Source organism: Poecilia formosa, unplaced genomic scaffold (assembly GCF_000485575.1).
Source record: "Poecilia formosa unplaced genomic scaffold, Poecilia_formosa-5.1.2 Scaffold68, whole genome shotgun sequence".
Lineage (NCBI taxonomy): Eukaryota > Metazoa > Chordata > Actinopteri > Cyprinodontiformes > Poeciliidae > Poecilia > Poecilia formosa.
This window is the reverse complement of record NW_006800007.1, coordinates 1,654,009-1,671,268: the sequence shown is the minus strand read 5'-3', so window position 1 is coordinate 1,671,268 and position 17,260 is coordinate 1,654,009. Positions and strand designations below refer to the sequence as shown.

At 36.8% G+C, this 17,260-nt stretch overlaps 2 protein-coding genes across 4 annotated transcripts in view; both read left to right on the top strand.

The window, feature by feature from the left end:
* The window catches only part of gdpd2 (glycerophosphodiester phosphodiesterase domain containing 2), an 18,566-nt gene extending 3,508 nt beyond the window's left edge, over positions 1-15,058 (top strand). The window contains exons 2-16 of one of the 3 annotated variants that reach the window (XM_016672961.1): positions 1,000-1,150; positions 3,909-4,012; positions 4,119-4,212; positions 4,297-4,356; positions 4,440-4,538; positions 5,443-5,533; positions 8,393-8,541; positions 8,875-8,960; positions 9,111-9,255; positions 9,343-9,558; positions 9,631-9,785; positions 12,395-12,542; positions 12,694-12,776; positions 12,854-12,882; positions 13,770-15,058. In XM_016672961.1, coding sequence (XP_016528447.1) covers positions 1,067-1,150; positions 3,909-4,012; positions 4,119-4,212; positions 4,297-4,356; positions 4,440-4,538; positions 5,443-5,533; positions 8,393-8,541; positions 8,875-8,960; positions 9,111-9,255; positions 9,343-9,558; positions 9,631-9,785; positions 12,395-12,542; positions 12,694-12,776; positions 12,854-12,882; positions 13,770-13,870 — 1,644 coding nt within the window. In that variant the 5' untranslated portion in view covers positions 1,000-1,066 and the 3' untranslated portion in view covers positions 13,871-15,058. Of the gene's footprint in view, positions 1-999; positions 1,151-3,908; positions 4,013-4,118; positions 4,213-4,296; positions 4,357-4,439; positions 4,539-5,442; positions 5,534-8,392; positions 8,542-8,874; positions 8,961-9,110; positions 9,256-9,342; positions 9,559-9,630; positions 9,786-12,394; positions 12,543-12,693; positions 12,777-12,853; positions 12,883-13,765 lie in introns of all 3 variants that reach the window. The other 2 variants (XM_007555102.2, XM_007555101.2) reach the window with 2 other exon arrangements.
* A 679-nt stretch (positions 15,059-15,737) lies between these two features.
* The window catches only part of dlg3 (discs, large homolog 3 (Drosophila)), a 108,348-nt gene continuing 106,825 nt past the window's right edge, over positions 15,738-17,260 (top strand). Inside the window, exon 1 of the mRNA XM_016672954.1 lies at positions 15,738-15,839. Coding sequence (XP_016528440.1) covers positions 15,815-15,839 — 25 coding nt within the window. The 5' untranslated portion in view covers positions 15,738-15,814. The remainder of the gene's footprint in view (positions 15,840-17,260) is intronic.

Genomic DNA, 17,260 nt, shown 5'->3' with positions numbered 1-17,260 from the left:
TTTAGGGGATCAATAAAGTATTATTATTATTATTATTATTATTATTATTATTATTATTATTATTATTTACTTTCAATGTGTATTCTGTCTGTTAATAGGTTTACGTGGCATAAACCTAAAGTAGCCTATAAATCGAAACATTGTAAAATGCTTAGTTACACACATCTTTTACGTGTTTCTGCTCTTACAGTGGTGATGTGTGGATTTCAATGCTATGATGAATGGAATGTGCTTTTGAAGTAATTAAATCTCATAAACCACCAGTAAGGCTTCAACCTTGTTCAGAGCAGCATGCAACATTAAGATGTATCTTTCTTCACTTGATCCTAGCAGCTAAATTTGAAGCCTCAAGTGAAGACCCTGAGGGCTTTAACTGTAAAAACGAAAACCACTCAGGTGAAAAAGAAACTGGCAGAATCTCAAATGAAAGCAGGTCTAGCGAGAAACGGGTCGTAAAACAGTAGTTTTCACAACTGATGCCCTAAATAACTCATTTTAGAGTGACACAACCTGACAGGACCGTTTCCCATGTCCTTTCCTTGTGCGGGCAACCGAAACCTGGCACAACTGAAGGATGCTGAGTCCCAACATGTCGACTGTCTTGATATATGACCCATTTCGAGAAAGGTGATGGACAGCCTAATCCCTTATACACTTTTAGTTGTTTTTCAGGTCTAGCTGTTCTCTGCTTGCAGCTTTTTATTCACTGGGAGTTTGTTTCCTGCCTAGGCTATCGGTGCTTGGCTGTGCCTGTCACTGTGACCATTTGTGCTGCAAAAAGCTGGAGTTCTCTCCCAGGCCTGACTGTGCAGCGCTCAGTACCCCATGGTGTTGGCTATTGTAGGCTAGTGACTATACCCTCTTTTGTACACAGACTCCTTTGAGAAATTGCCTTAGCACCCAAAGAACCTCTGCCTCATTTGTTTTCTATCCCCTCCCTCATTGCTCCATATGCTTGGGGAGATGAATGAGACCAGCCTTTCTTTTCTGTGTTCACAGAAAGGATTATAAGAGTTCCTCCATCCTCCTCCTGGAATTTTCTTCACTGTGAATTTAAAGAGCTGCGATGGCCCTGGGCAGATGTTGCAGAGGTTTCAGCAGAGCTTTCTTTAGCTGCTGTCGGGAGAAGCAGAGGGACAATGAGAGCAAGGTGCGTATACATAAAGAATTTCAGGTCCAAACAAGCATTTAATTAATTGTCGATCAATGGTTTATCAGATTAAAATGAATTCCAAGCAATTTAGACTTTCTTAGTGTTGTAGTTTCCCACTATCCAGAAGAGGGTGCTGCTGGTCATGCTTAAAGCTGACCAGTTACATACTTTTTTAACAAAAGTATGTAACTTTTGTTAAAAATTATTTTATTTTTTTTTACATATTTGATGAAATATGGTATGAGACAGATAGTCCGAGAAAAAAATCAAGTTCCTCCGCCTTCTTTCAGTGCTCCCAGTGCTAATAAGAAACAACCAATCAGTGTCAGGTCTTATTGCTGTCAATCACCCCCCATGTGGTGCTGCTCATCCCTCCCCCGGCTTCACTGGTAGTGAATGCTCAGGCTAGTTAGTATGGCCACTGACGACAGTGGATAAACAGTTTTCCAGGTACATTAAGTTGTTTCTCTACCATTAGCACATTTAGCAATGAACATAAGATTAATTGACAGCATTAAGACCCTCCTCCTGGCTCTGATTGGTTGTTTTTGGTCGGGAGCTGTGTATTTGTTCAGACAGCAACAGTAGCTCAGGGTGAAGATTGATCTTTTCACAGATTCTCTGTTTCATCACAAACCGTCACAACATGACAGCAGTTTTAACATGTATGTAAAATAAAACATGTTTTTATAAAAGCTGCGTACTGCAGCTTTAAGTGGACTCAGTTGATATAGGAATAAAAATGGTAACGGCATACCAGAACGGAAAAGTGAAATGGTCCAGTCTGGTGTGGGATACATGATGCACTTTATGCGGTTCTGTTTTGAAATAAACACTTGATTCTCTTCTGCATGGAGCTACATTAGCATGCTATGAAAATTTGCCCTTTATGTCATGGAAAGAAGGTCGGACCTCTTCCTACAAGACAAAACTCGGGTTTTTGAGAAAATAGCTGCTTATCAATTAATCGTTAGTCGATAGAGAAGGTCAGTCAACAGTAATTCAGTAAAAAAAAGAAAAAGAAATGATGAACGGATGTATTTATTATTATTATTATTATTATTATTATTATTATTATTAGCTTTCTCTACCAACCACTCAAAGTGCTTTACACAAGAGACACGTTCGCCTAGTTGCATGCACAAACTGAGACTTGTTTATGCTGCAGACCAGTGGGTAACTTGGCTTTAAGTGCCTTGCCCAGGGCCACATTAAAATGTGGCACAAGAAAGAAGCTGGAATCAAAGCCACATATTCAAGATCTCAAGCAGCTACACTTCCCTTTGAGCAACAGCTGCACCACAGTCAAATTCACAGTGATATATTTCATGTTCTTGTATCTCTTGAATTTGATTATGGCTTACAGCTAATGAAAACTCTGCCATTTCAGGCTTCTTTGGCATGAATTACTGCAGGCCTGGGGCCCTGCTGGAGTGGTGAGGAAGCCCAGGTTGTTTCAACAGCAGCTTTTCTGCATTGTTAGGTCTGGTGTTTCATCTTCTTGTTGACAATACTCCATTGCTAGCTGATCAAGAACTGTGATAGTTCCAACAGGTATTGGCATCTTTGGCAGTGTGGGCCACTGCTAACTCCTACTGGAAAACAAAATCAGCATAAAGCTTGACAGAAGAGGGAAATGTAAAGTATTTTTAGTAAAACAAGTGGATTAAAGTCAGCAGATTAAATGTCTAAGTAGGAAATGTCCTATTGAGCATGATGGAGCTTGGATTCTGTGTCCAGGACAATGATTTCTTTAAATCTTACATTTGGACCTTTGTGCAGCAGTCGAGTCGGTTTTGTGATGTTGCCTCTGGTTCAGGAGACGTATAACTCAAAGAATGCAACAGCCTGTTTCATGGATGTGTCAGTGTGTGGTGGATCCTCAACCACTTAATTCAGCTAAAAAGTCCATATCTGATGCATCTGTCCTGAAACTCCAAACTCACATTTGGTATTTGTCTTTTTTTACCCCCTTTTTTTCCTTCCACCTAACTTTCCATAAATATACTTTCATATAGCACTCTGTAAACAGTCTCATTTATTTTATTTTATTTATGGTAATATTCTAATTGTTTGCTGAACAAATTATTGGGTTTTTAATAAAAACACTACAGAAGTAAAAGCTTGAAATATAGAGAATCTGAATGGCTTTCCCCTTTTAAATTTTTAAATAAGTGAAATAAACATTTTTGTTATATTCTAATTTACTGAGTTGCACCTCTGTAAATTAACAGACTTTAACTGTTTTACTAATGTTAAGGATAACTTAAAGTATTGAGCAGAACTTTTATTCCCAGTAACCACAGATTAATAGTCTACAAAAGGCTGAAATCTTCAAAAATAAATATTACAAATAAGTTTGTCTTCTGTTAATCACATTTTTAAATTAAAAACTGTCAGTTTTGCTTGTCAGAGAGTGCTAAAACACTAATAAAGAGGTGATGAAGATGGATGACTAATGGTTCCAGTTTGCGCCAAAAAAAATTAATAAACTTACAAGTCATGACAGGTTTTGCTAGATTTACGTGGAGTACAAAGAGAAGGAGGATGACGATGTCCTATCATTTCCATTGTAAAAGTACAGGTGTGTTTACCTGAGAAAATATAAAGGGTTGTTTTAGTTGAGCTGTCATGGTAAGGAGCACAAAGTCAACAAGGAGAGAATGTTTGAAATCTTTCACCTCATTTACCTGCATGACCTGCATCATTTTTACCTAGAAACCTAACAAATAATGATCTTATCATGTTTCCACAGCGCTCAACCTGCTGGTGCGTAATGGTCACTGTTATGGCCTTAATTTCCGTCTGCTGGCTTTACATTTGGCTGGTCATCTTCAACGACCGAGATGATTTTAATACGTGAGTGATCACAACAGGAAACCCAGGATCCACTCTTGCTTTTTTGGTTTTAGTGGTGGCTTTTACTCTGTTACCCGAGTCCTAATCTCTTCTGTTCTATTATCAGGCTGTTATTCTCCCTTCTTCACAAGCATATGAACTATTTCATGGTGGCCATGATCATTTTTGCCCTGTTTGCCAGCTACTGCCTTCTGCTGCTGGTGAGAAGCATCATATCAAATTGAATAAAACTGGATTTCTTCAACTGTTTCTGTCTAAACTTAAACATTTTATCTTGATTGCAGCTTTTTGCACTGGTCCAAGTTGTCTTACGAGAAAATCTTGACTTACACTGGATACACAAGGTAGAACAAACCTTCACTTGTCAACATAGAGTATCAGATTTAATCACAGGACTAACTATCACATTTTCTTTTCTGATATGCAGGCTTTGATATGTGTCGGAGTGGTGCTCATCGTTGCTATGATTGTAGTAATGACCCTTAAACAGCCAGAAGAATGGCATATTGTTCCTCTGTCACTCCAGGTACAGTGAGTGTGTGGCTTGTGAAAGTTGGGGATTCACCCGATCAGGTTTTTTTTTTCTTTGCCTTTTTTCCAATGCCTGTTGTTACTGATATTACATTAACATAAGAGAAGCAATGCGATGTTTCTTGACTCTCTTAGCACCCTTTTATCATTTTACGTTCATGAGACTTGAAAAATTGGCTCAATGATTGTTTCATAGCTTTTTTTCACACTTTAATGTGCCATATATCCTGTAAAATTTGACAGAAAAATCAGTTCGACAGGGATATAAACACTCTACAATCACCTAGTTGCATAAATATGCACAACCCTAAACTAAAACTTTATTGAAGGTTGATTCATTTCCAGCATACAGTCTTCTTTGATAGAAATCAATCAGACTTATCTGATGCGCGGCTAGTTGTAGTAGTTTTATGTCTTCAGATGAACACAAAGCTGCAGACACTAGCATCTTTTCTCTGTTGTTATATGAGTTCCTGATAAATCAGCTGTACCATATTTCAGGGCTTGCAGATAAAACTTGAGAAGAAGCAAATTTTCTGCTTTATAAACTTAATGCTACAAACAAAGCAGGAAGTTCAGCAGCCAACAGTTTTTCATTTTGAAAGACTGTAAATTACTGTAATTTGTGCATACTGTTTTTAAAATGCAAATATGTTTGAGTATGGCTGGCAAATGCAAATCGACTTCACACTTCAGTTTGCAGTTTTTTTTCTCCAAAAAGCCAAAAGGGCATGTGTAATGTCTGTCTCACTGACTTTTAAAGCCTACCTTTATTATAGTCATTTACATTTTCCGTTTCTCACTAAATTATTGAAATAGTTTTTATTGCCAAGCACAATGTAGAGGTTTAACTCCAGACTCCAAGCTGGCCCTCTTATATTTTTGTTCTCTCTTTGCAGTACACGGCTCCTTTCTTACAATTCGGTGCTGTTGGAGCCTTGACCCTGCTGAGCTGGTTGGTCTTCCGGACCTTCAACCAGGTCCAGGAAAGTGAGTTTCACATCCGTCAGTAATCAAACACATGATTCATCCGCACCATTGCATAGACTGATTTCATGAGACATAAATTCAGTTGCAGGATTAGTCATTAAATAATTTGTAATAGCTATGAATCATGAAATGACTACTCATGTGAAGGAATGTGAGGACATTATGCAACATTTAGAGCCAGATAAGCTTAAAATGAATTTCAGATCTGCTTTGTAATTACACATTCATTTTGAACTTGTAGTTCAAAATGAATGTAAAGGAAAAGGAAATTAATTTTCTTTAACAGCAACACTCAAATCTTTTACAGCTTCTCCCGTTCTTTAAAAAATGAAGGACAAATGTGGGTGTTTACTTTTAAAGGAATAATACGTTTCATTTCAAAATACATTTCAGTTTGTTTTACTACTTAATCCATATGTACAGTCATTAAAAAAAATTATGACACCAATTTGGTATTCTTTGCTTATCCTCACTTGTTATTGTTACATTTCTTTGTTTTTACCAGAATGAGAAAGAAAGTTGGACACCTGTTTTTTTTCTAGTACATTAGTAAACAAACTGAATAGTCAAACCCTTTTCAGTTATGACAAACAACACAGGAATGGCTGCTTGTGTCAGTTAGAAATACAATAGTAAAAAAAACAGAAATCTCTGTCACAGTTTCATTCTGATGCTGAGCCAAAAGTGACAGCAGGAGCCAAGGTAAACATGAGGCATTGAGCAACATAGGACAGTACCTCCTTTAACCTGTAACATGAGATTTTAAATAGTGTTTTGATTTTTTTTTTTTTGACAATTTGTCAAAAAACATGACATTTTACATTGTGTCATGAAGATTAACTGCTGAACAAACAGCTACCACTTTATACATGCTTAGCAGGTTTTCCAGTGAACAACCTCTCCGTGTCAAACGAAGCTTGTCTTCAGGAGGAGATGAATAAATTGCTATAAAATTATTTGGAAAACCTTCGACTGCAGTTTGAGATCTGAAGAGCTTGACTCTAAAAAGATGCTAAAACTTTTAGCAAGCTTTATGAACTTCTGTGTTTTTTCTCTAAAATTCAGAACGATTGGTTGGCTTAAACTCATCTATATTTTAGAAACGGGTTTTGTTTGGACATTTAATTTAACAAGCAAGTCGCTTTTGAAAAAAGATTGTGAATACATTTACAGACATGGTAAAAACAAAAAAAAAAACCTCTATGAATTATAATGATTTACATTTAAATAATCAGGCTTCTAAGTTTTTCAGTCTAAGTCCATTAAAAGTGCCAACTCTGCATTACATTATCATAATTTACAAAATCATGCAAAGTTGCCACTTTTAATGGACCTTTAATGCAACTTTTAGAGCAACTTTGCATTAAAAGTGTCATTATTTTCTGAATGACACTTCATGACAACTGTCATAGACATTCATAAAGACTTTTTTATGTTCATGGCAGGTGTTATGTCATGTTTATGACAGTGTCATGTCAGTCTTATGCACACCCCTTCAAATAAAGTGTTACCAAAACATTTTCTGGATTCTTAGTTTGTTCTAATTCCTTTTCTGGGTTGCAATAATAGGAGTCTCTCTGCATAATAATCTAAAATTTACCTAATATTGGCCTAAATAGTGAATACTCTACAGTTTCTAAAAAAAAAAAAAGCTGAAGAATGACTAATAAACTAGAATCTCTGGATTCCAAGTTTGTTCTAATTCCTTTTTTGGGTTAAAAGTGAGTACTCCACAGTTTCTAAGAGGAAAGGACACATTAGGTGCAAATGGCAACATTCAGACAAAACAATGGGCAAAACAAAGACATGAGAGAAGGCGGTGGCGTCACAGGGCCATGAAACCACGTTGTTGTTATCGAGGAACATCCTTGGGAGCGCTCAGCTCCACAGCTGCCTGGATAACAGGAGGGGGTGAGGTGGGAAGGAGCGTTATGTTTACATATCTTCAAGGAGATTGGAAATATGCAGCCCTTTCAAGGCAACATGGGGAAAGCCAATTCAGAGACAGAATGTCTTTGGTCGGGTAGATTATAAACTTCAATCTTCCCTAAAGTTTCTCCGATACATCTCAGTTCCCAATTATCCAGATTAGTTTGGTCGTTCCACTGAACCGAAACTAGCAACTTCTCCAAGATCGATTCCATCCCGTTAGTGAGTTTTTAGAGTCCTCAGCTGGGCTGCGAGTCTCAGCAAGACTCACATCCAACTTGCGTCTCTGTCCACACCACAAGTCTGAGCGTTCGCTATTTTGACCAAGTCCATCACAAATTTGTCGATAAGCCAGGAATCCGCAAGCTCCAAACAGCAGAAATTCTGTTATTATGAATAAATCCAGGGTGAATCCCGCTGGGTGTGTCCCCGCAGGACAAGAGCGCTCTCCTGTGCCCAGACTTGTCGTTGAGAAAATTTGATCAATTGCATTGAGAGACCGGTTGACCAGATGCAGAATTTGTAGATTGGGAGGATGTGCAAAGAAAAGCTCCAAAAATATAGAACAAGACAGGACAAAAACAGAGCAGGCAGGGCAGGGAAGGGGAGGGAGGGACAGTCAAGTGTAAAACAAACAGAAATGTCTTTATTTATAAAAGTAAAAGCCGAAATTGAAACATTTATATGTCAACCTACTTTTTGATTAATGCAGCTAATAATGAATTGACTTCTTGACGTCACTCATACATTATGTATAGTTTGTTTTTGCCAATAATTGACTTCAGTGAAAAGTGTTGAAGACAGTATATTACAAGATGAAATCAATGCTGACATCCTGCTGCTCGTCCTTCAAACCTCTAAAGATGATAGTCTGAAACAATACACAAACCTACTCAGCATAAACAGTTGGTTGTCTTGTTTTCTTTCCAGAATCAAAGTTCCTGATTGCAGCATCATTCCTTATTTTGTCGGCATTCATCTACCTGAGTCCCCTGCTCATCCACTCACCCTGTTTGATCGACATAAAGGAATTAAATTTAACTAAACCAGACCTCTGGGGCCACAGAGGAGCACCAATGGTGAGCATCCTGTTGAACAAAACAAAAACTTAAAAATAAACAACCTGCATGGAAAGAAGTGCAGTAATATTTAATTGAAACATGTTATTTATTTAAGAATCAATATTGAGGTGTGTTGGGTAACAACAAGGCATTTTTTTCTTATTTTTGAAAGTGTTGCACCGTTGCAAGTCATATGAGGGGCCCCATATGGCCTGCATCTGCAGCCATGCTCAGCTGCTCCATCAACAATAAGCTCCATTTAATATAATGTGCACTCAGTTTTGTGTACTCTCACAGCCTCAGGGTAGTTTGTGCAAAAAAGTTTCTCACTCATGTTCTGACTGTGTTCAGCTGGCCCCAGAGAACACCATGATGTCCTTTGAAAGGAGTGTAACAGAGTGCAACGTAAAAGTATTTGAGACTGATGTGCAGCTCAGGTAGGGTGAAATTGTTTACCGCTTTTATTCATTTTGCCCTTTAATATTTCTATTAACATTTATCATCAATGCTTTTGTGAGGATTGTTTGTAAATGTGGCAGATAAAAATGAAGCATTTACAGGAGTCTCAATAATGATTGTTCATTTAGCAAAGACAGAATTCCCTTTCTGATGCACGACCATGAGGGCGAATTCCTCAAAAGAACAACAAATGTGACACAAAAGATTTCTTATGGCAATGAGGTGGACATGAGCACGCTTAAGTCTCTAAATGCAGGGAAATGGTTCATAGAGGTGAGTGCTGCCTCTGATATGAGCCTCGCTACAAGTTTGAATTTTTAAAACGAGTAAAAAACACTAAAATGATCTGTGTCTTTCCAGAACGATCCTTTTCAAACTGTTCACCTGCTCAACAAAAGCCAGAGAAAGACAGCTGAAACGCAGACTATTCCTGAACTGAAGGATCTTCTAGACCTCGCCAAACGGCACAATATTTCCATTATATTTGACTTGTATCGTCCCGAAAACTGTAGTAAAACTAATGACACTGAGGACACTGTGAAAGAGATCTTGGATTCAGGCATCAACCACGAATTGGTAAGTTTAAACGTCCTTGCAAGTTTGAAAACATTTCATTTTGCAGGATTTTAAAGCCTTGTCTTGCTCTAGATCTACTGGCTTCCACCACAAAACAGAGAATATGTGATGAAGACTTCAAACTTCATCCAGGTGTACACCAATATAAATGAGACAGAAGAGATGTCTGCACAAAATGGAACTCACCTTAATGTTAAATACAGTGACCTGCCTGCAGATGAAATCAGGTAAGACCTAAGAACAAGATGAAAACCAACAAAAACAAAAAACACTTAGATTGTCTGCAGATACTGTTTTTATTGGGGTTGGCATGCACAGTAGTGTAGTAAGTAGAAGCATGTCTGGACAAGGTGCCAGTGCTTTACATGTGAAACTTGGCTCAAGGGGATACAGACGAATAACGTCCCGAACCTAAACGGGTGTTGTTAAACGGATGAGCAGTCATAAAACATTTACTAAGGAATGAAAAACAGTGTTGCAACATGTTTAAAGGAGTTCATGAATCGGAGCAGTTCACTGACTATTTGGAAGTGTTGCGATGCAGCAAAAACATTAACCGCTGCATTCCTTTGTGACACTGGATTTTCACATTTATACAACAAAACTTATTATTGATCATGTTTACATTTGCATGCCTGGTGAGAAGTCATGCCTGTGTGGCATGAGTCGTCAACGACCAAACTAAATCTTTGAGATTTCTGATCCTGGGAACTTTTAAGTAAGAGAAAATAAACTGATACTGAGAAAACATTTACATTTAGTTTAACTTATTGTGCTTCTGCACCCCTGTTGAGAAACACTCTGGGCACATACGTACTCATTTGGCCAATTTTAAATATTGCTACTTATGAGAGGACTATATCTAAAAGAGCTTCACTCTTCTTAATGCCATGTCTTGCTTGGCTTAGATGTTTTGTGAATTTGCAGCGTGTTGTTCATGGCTGAGGAAATCCACCTGCTGACTTCAAGAGCCAGCTGAGAAGAGACGGAACTGAAATAAGCATTTTCTGGTCTCCTTAGCACGATCTTAAAATTTGCTAATGTTCATCTTTAGAATATACAAACGGTTTCTTTTATTCTAAAGAGTCACGAGGAATATTAAGTCTTAATGTCTGACACATTCATTTCGTCTTCATTTTGCCTTCATTTGGATCTTAAACATGACAGAGACTCTAGCTACTGCCCTCTTCTGGCCAAGGAAGGTTAGTTCAGTATGTCAGTAGATCCTTAACTTTTGTCAGATGTTAAAAAAAAGTTTGTAAAAGACTGATTCAAAACCAAAACATTTTGAAAAATATTGATCAATCTTTTGGTAGTTTACATTTAAATACATGCAAAGTTTGCAAGGAACTTTTTTATGGAATAGATGATGAAAGTCGCATTGCCCTGACAGCAGTGTGAGTCTGTCCACTTCTACAAATCCACTCTGGATTAGGTGTGTTAAGACAACTGTTGTCAAGGCAAACCGTAGTTTAAATAGTACAGAAATAAAATACTGTGAACCAAAATTCACTGAGCGAGATATAATCCATGTTAAACTGAGGATGGAAACAGTGACTGGTGATTGACTGCAACATTTGGTTGTTAAAAACCGTGCACCCACTATATGGTATTAACGTTGCTTATGATGATAAAATTGCTAAAGCATTAGCTACGACTTCAAAGCTGCAAAAATTTCCATCATACTGTCTGCAGAGTTTATAAGTCCTTCTAATGAGATGCCAGACAAACGTCTGATTGCTGTCAGGATAGAGTAAAGCGGCGGCACCCTGAAAGAGCTACTCTTTCCTCACTTATGAGTCAGACAACTATGGCAATTGATAGTTGCGAAAACACAGGCAGCCATGTTGTGGAAGCTTAAGTTTCATCAATCAAGACTGTTATTAACGTAGTGCTGTATTTATACCACAGGTGACACAGTGCAAGAGGCATGTTTGTAAAGCAGCAGACTGCAGGCTAGACCTGAGAAAGGTCAACTAATTAAATCAACTTATACTTTGAGAGTTGATCTATAAACAACAAAAGGACAATATGGTGTAATATTTTTGATTTATGGGCTAATCTTGTAGGTTCTTATTCTATAGTTTTCTTAGGTTTGTGTGTTAAAATCTAAAAAAAAAGGTAATTTTCACAAAAGGCTGGAATAAAATGCATGCCCATGTCTATTTTGGGTTACTTCCTGGTGGTTTCCTTTGCATTTTTCTAATGCATTTACACAAATCTTTAAATCACAAAAAGACCAACTTATATAGATGTGTCAATTTGAAGTATTTTAAAGACAATTGGAAATGTGCAATGCTGTAAAACATGATTTTGCTCGCTTTCAACAAGATTCCTTGTTGGAAGGTTTTACATCATCAAACAATTCTAAATATCAGATTAAGTATTTAACTCCGTTTTTAAATTCCATTTGCAATAAGCGATGCAATATTATCAAAATTCAGCACCTGAGGGGTGATTTAGGTTATTGTTGAAGACAAGCTTGGGTGCTGCTGGTATTCATGCTGATGCTACTGTGACACGAACCATCCACCTACACTGTGCTGCAGACCAAACACTCCTCCCCATAGCAACAGCAGGATAATAAGCACTGTCACAGTGCAAAAACTGCTCACACAGTGTTAAGCAGACGGTTTTAATTTTGCAGCTGGGTCATTCATTTACACACAGTTACAAACATACATTTACTTAAATACACACACAGTATGAGCATTTATGGTTCCTGCTTTGAATTTACTCCTAGTTTATGGTATAACCCATCTGCTGCCTTTATGTGTTTACAATATCACAGTCCTGAATGTTCTTTTGTATCTCATGCTGAGTTTATATCCGACAGGAACCTTCGAAAAGACGGCTTTAAAGTGAACATGTATGTGGTCAATGAGCGCTGGATGTTCTCTCTGCTGTGGTGTGCAGGAGTCAGTTCAGTCACTACTAACAACTGCCAGGTGTTTAGCAAAATGGAGCAGCCTGACTGGACCATGGTGAGTGATGTGCACACATGCAGTAACAGTGGCTGCTCGTTTGTTCCTCCTGCTCCAGCGGTTTAATTATCAACTGATCATCCAACACTTTCATGGTTCCGTTTTGTACCACTTCTTTCTGAACTCTGTGATCCTGGTTTGTATGTTTCAGGCACCTTCTGTTTATAGAACATTATGGATTTCAGTAGATGCTGCATCCATTTTGATAATGATTGCTGTCTTTGTCTATCAACGGTAAGCTAACTGCAGTTTTTTTTTTAATTGAAAAATGTTGATGATTTTGCACTAATCTTTTTCTTTGTGTGTGGCAGGAAAACCAAACGTTCCCATCACAGAGAAGGTAAAATTAGTTAAAATAAAATTTACACATCATCCTTCATATGCAACCCTAACTTCATTTAAATATCAACTAATCTACTGTCTGTTTTCTTATTTTAATAAATTAATGTCACTTGATTAAAGCTGCAGTTATTAACAAATAGATGTTACTACATATTTGTTGTGACAGTATAAGACACATAATCTGAGAAAAACTTGAGCTCTTCTGCCTTCTACCAGTTCTCCTAGTACTAACTGAAGAAACACACCACTAAATCTGAAATAACCAATCAGAGCCAGGAGGAGGTTCTTAGCGCTGTCAATCAGTCTCATGCTCATCTCCTCCCTTTGAACGCCGCCTCCTCACCACAACATAGCCTGCTACGAATGCTAAAGCTAGTTAGCATGGTCACTAATGACGGGAGATAATTGGTTTTACTGTAACAGTAAGCTACAGTACACTTAGCAGCACGTACATGAGGTGGATTGACACACTAAGACCTTCTTCCTGGCTCTGATTGGTGGTTTTTGACCGGGAGCGGTGCTATTTTTTGCAGACCACAGTAATAGCACTAGTGGACAGAAGTGGAGGAGCTTGACTTTTTTCATAGATTATCTGTCTTATGACATTCTGTCACAAAATGGAGGCAGTTTTAACAAATCAATCGATCAATCAATCAATCAATCAATCAATCAATCAATCAATCAATCAAATTATGGAAATATAAATATGGAAGAAACACATTTTTGTTAAAGTTACTGCATCTTTAAGCCCAGGTAATATTCCCACCTTCAGCGTTCTTAAGAATTTTAATTTTTCTTGCGGCTGAAACTTTTAAATAATTTTCCTTGTCAAAAACGGATATTGATATATCTTTTTTTTATTATTATTTTATCTGTACCAGGAAGAATCAACACTTTTGATGGGCTCGAATTGCTTCTTTACTTCAACAGGCATCAGAAGACCTAAAGCCATCTTGGATCCATTTCTGGGTCACCACAGCAGCTAAACGCTTCATCAGGTCTAAAGAAAGAAATAAAATGTCATCCCCACACATTTTTGTATTAAGCTGTGAAAAAAGAAATAATTTTTTACTTTTGTGATTTTATTCAGATGTCATTAATATGCCACTGGATGGTGTTTGGTTGCAAGAGTTTTTACGTTTAAAGGTTTATCTTTTTGCTAAATAAAATACAGTGCCTTTGACCTTCTGATTGTATTAAGATCTGAACTGCTTTCTCTTTGCACTATATTTTTGTACAATTTAAGGAAAGCTACAAATAAGCCTGAAATGTTTCACAACCTTGGTGGATTTAGAGTTAAAATTTTTCCAAGTCCAAGTTGTCAGATTTCCTATCAGATTCAAGACGAGACTCTGGCTGGGTTACTCTAAAACACTATTATTAATGCCAGTCAAAAAAATCATATTGGTAAAATTAAAAGACAACTTTAAACGTAAATCTACCATGAGTATGAATCATTTTAAGCTAAACTACAGCTACACTACACCATGGAAACATATCTGTAACCTGAGCCAAATTAACCAGAATGTTTGTTGTTATTTTGTGTGTGTGCTGCTGTTTGAGTTGTATTCTGTGTGTAATCCCAACACTTTATTCTCAGGGAATAAACAACAACACCCCAAATTTGATCCATTTTATGAGTTAAAAAGAAAGTATGAAAATTACAGAACTGTCAAAATTTCTCCAATATGGATTATTTTTGGATCCAACATTTACCAGATTTTTGTGACATAGAAAACTGACGATAAAATATTTCAAATGTTTTTTCCATTTTTCAATGTGGCATGTCTTGTGTAAAATCCAGTAAAAAAAAATGGATTCATTTATTTTGAATCTGATTGATAAGACATAAAGTTAAGACATTGTAATAGGCTGTGTTCGTTTTCAACCTTTAAATATAACCACTTTGCAGAAATGTGACCTTTTCTAAATTTTTACAGTGAACTCAGAAAGAATAATGAATCTAGATCACTGTGATGTACATTCTTTTTTAAAGATTTTATTAACTGTTTAATAACAAGATAAACATGTTTTTTTTTCTAATGTCTTTTTTTTCACATTTTTTAGCATCATATATTAAAGGGAAAAAATAACATTTGTATAATCTTAATTTAAAGGTGTGTTTTATACTGAATTAATACTGTACAAAATTACAATAAATTTGGTGGAATAGCTTTTTTAAAATTATGTTTATATTTTTTAAATACAGATTTAAAATAAAAACAAAAATTAATTCATTTAAAGCCTTGTATACAGAGTATGATGTTTTTCATGCACAGTATTAATTTCTGATGTTGTAAATGTTGTCCTTACTTATTGAATATTGTTTTTGTTGTTACTGTTGTTTTACCTTTGTGTAAATACAAATGCTCACACTGAACTTGCTGCTGTGAAACTGGGATTTCCCCACTGTGGGGCAATAAAATATATTTCTATTTTGTTAGAAAAATAAGTAAACAAATAAGTAAAATAAAAAATACATAAAACACAAAGCAGTGAGTTGGACTGCTGGCAATCACATTGCATGCTGTTTAACGCACCAATAATTAGACCATTTTAAACAATACCCAGTTTTATTTATCTTATTGAAGATCTAGCTATAGTGCTTATTAAAAGTATAATCCGAATGTATTCATATTTTGCATGATTAATTTTATTGCAACTATTTATCTGAACATATTTTCAGAGTTGTAATAACAGCATTTATATTTAATATATATTTCATAAAGCAACATAAATATTAAAAATGGGATAGAGATAATGATTAGAATGTTAAATTCAACCAAAAGATTCGAGATTTTAATCATCGTGCCTACATTACCCAGAATGCAGCGCTGCTACCAACCGTTGTGTGGAGATTTGGGTGTGTTATGCTAGTAGCTGCCATGGTAGCGGCTACTGTAGTCTCCATCCGCTAGCCTCCAAGAGGGATGAGGAGCCGGCTAAACAGCACTGGTAAGCAAACTTATTTAAACTACTGACATATTTTATCTGAGACTTTAAACCTGTAGTCTACGATCCCACCTACGGTTGAATCACTTGAGCCATTTTACCAGTTAACGTTTTCATTCCTGGAGCTAACCAGCCAGGTTCGTAAAGTCGGTGGAGTTCTCCTTTAAACTGTGATTTATTTCAGCACTACGTTATGTCGCCACAAGATGGCGCGCACTTCAAGAAGATGTTAACGAGACGACTTCACGTTGATAAAAATAAAAACCGCTCAGCCTTCCTAAGGCTAATTACCGCGGATGATGATGGGTAAAACATGGTATAGAATGTAAATTAGAGAGTTTAATATATTTTTTTAAACTCTTACGTACGGCTGAGTCAGCGGATATTTTCCATGATGGCGAGGCAGCGACGCTGAAGTTAGCTTCTGATTCGGCTTCACGGTAAAGGGCTATTTCACAAATTTAAAGGACTATGAAAAAGATCAACCTTGTTTTAAAAACTAAATACTTGACTTATTAGACCTGGACTATATTTTATTAAGACATGCCTTTGTAAAAAAAACTTTATTCTATTTTAAAATGGCCATCCATACATATTTGACACCCTTCACCACCTCTACACTCACGAAACATTTGATTTGGTGAAACTTCAATAACATACAATAAAATTGTACTTTGAATGTGTTTTCAGTGTGGATATATACTAGCTATAGAATAAATTTGGTTTGCTTTGACAGGGTGAAAAAAAGTAGACCTTACACCCAGGGATGGTGGAAACATCTACCTCTAAGCATATGTAATGTCATTTACCTTGCTGTGTTTGTTCTAATTAAGTCAGATTTAAGTACAAACTTTACCAATTCCACTCTAACACCTTCTTATTTAGCTATTCAGAGTTGGACTTGCTGGTGTTCTTGAGATGTTTGTTCTGCTGCACCAAGTCGGCTTGAGTACCTGAACTAATTCTGTTCTGCTGGAGAACAGAACCCGTAGTTTTATCAATTACAGTACCTGGAAACGGCAAAACACTCCCACACCATGATAGCATCACCACCATGTTTGACTGTGTGTATGTTGCTTTTTTTTAATGCTAGTTTTATTGAGGGTGTAACAGGACACAGGCCTTCTAAAAAGTTCCACTTTTGTCTTGTCAGTCCACTGGATATTTTAAGTCTTGGTCATAAAGATGTGCTTTGGCTAATGTGTCTTTGTCTCCATTGGTTGCATCTGAAACCCATCAATGACTTCCTGGACTTGTTGATGCAATACTGACAAATGCCAATGACTTTGTTTCTGATTCTGTTTTTAAATGTGGCTTTCAAGATCTTTTGAACTACATTTCACCAGTGTGGTCTGTGGATCTGCAGATTTTCAGGCCTGGCTTTAGGTAATAAACTCTGCTTTCAAAAAAAATTGATTGGTCAA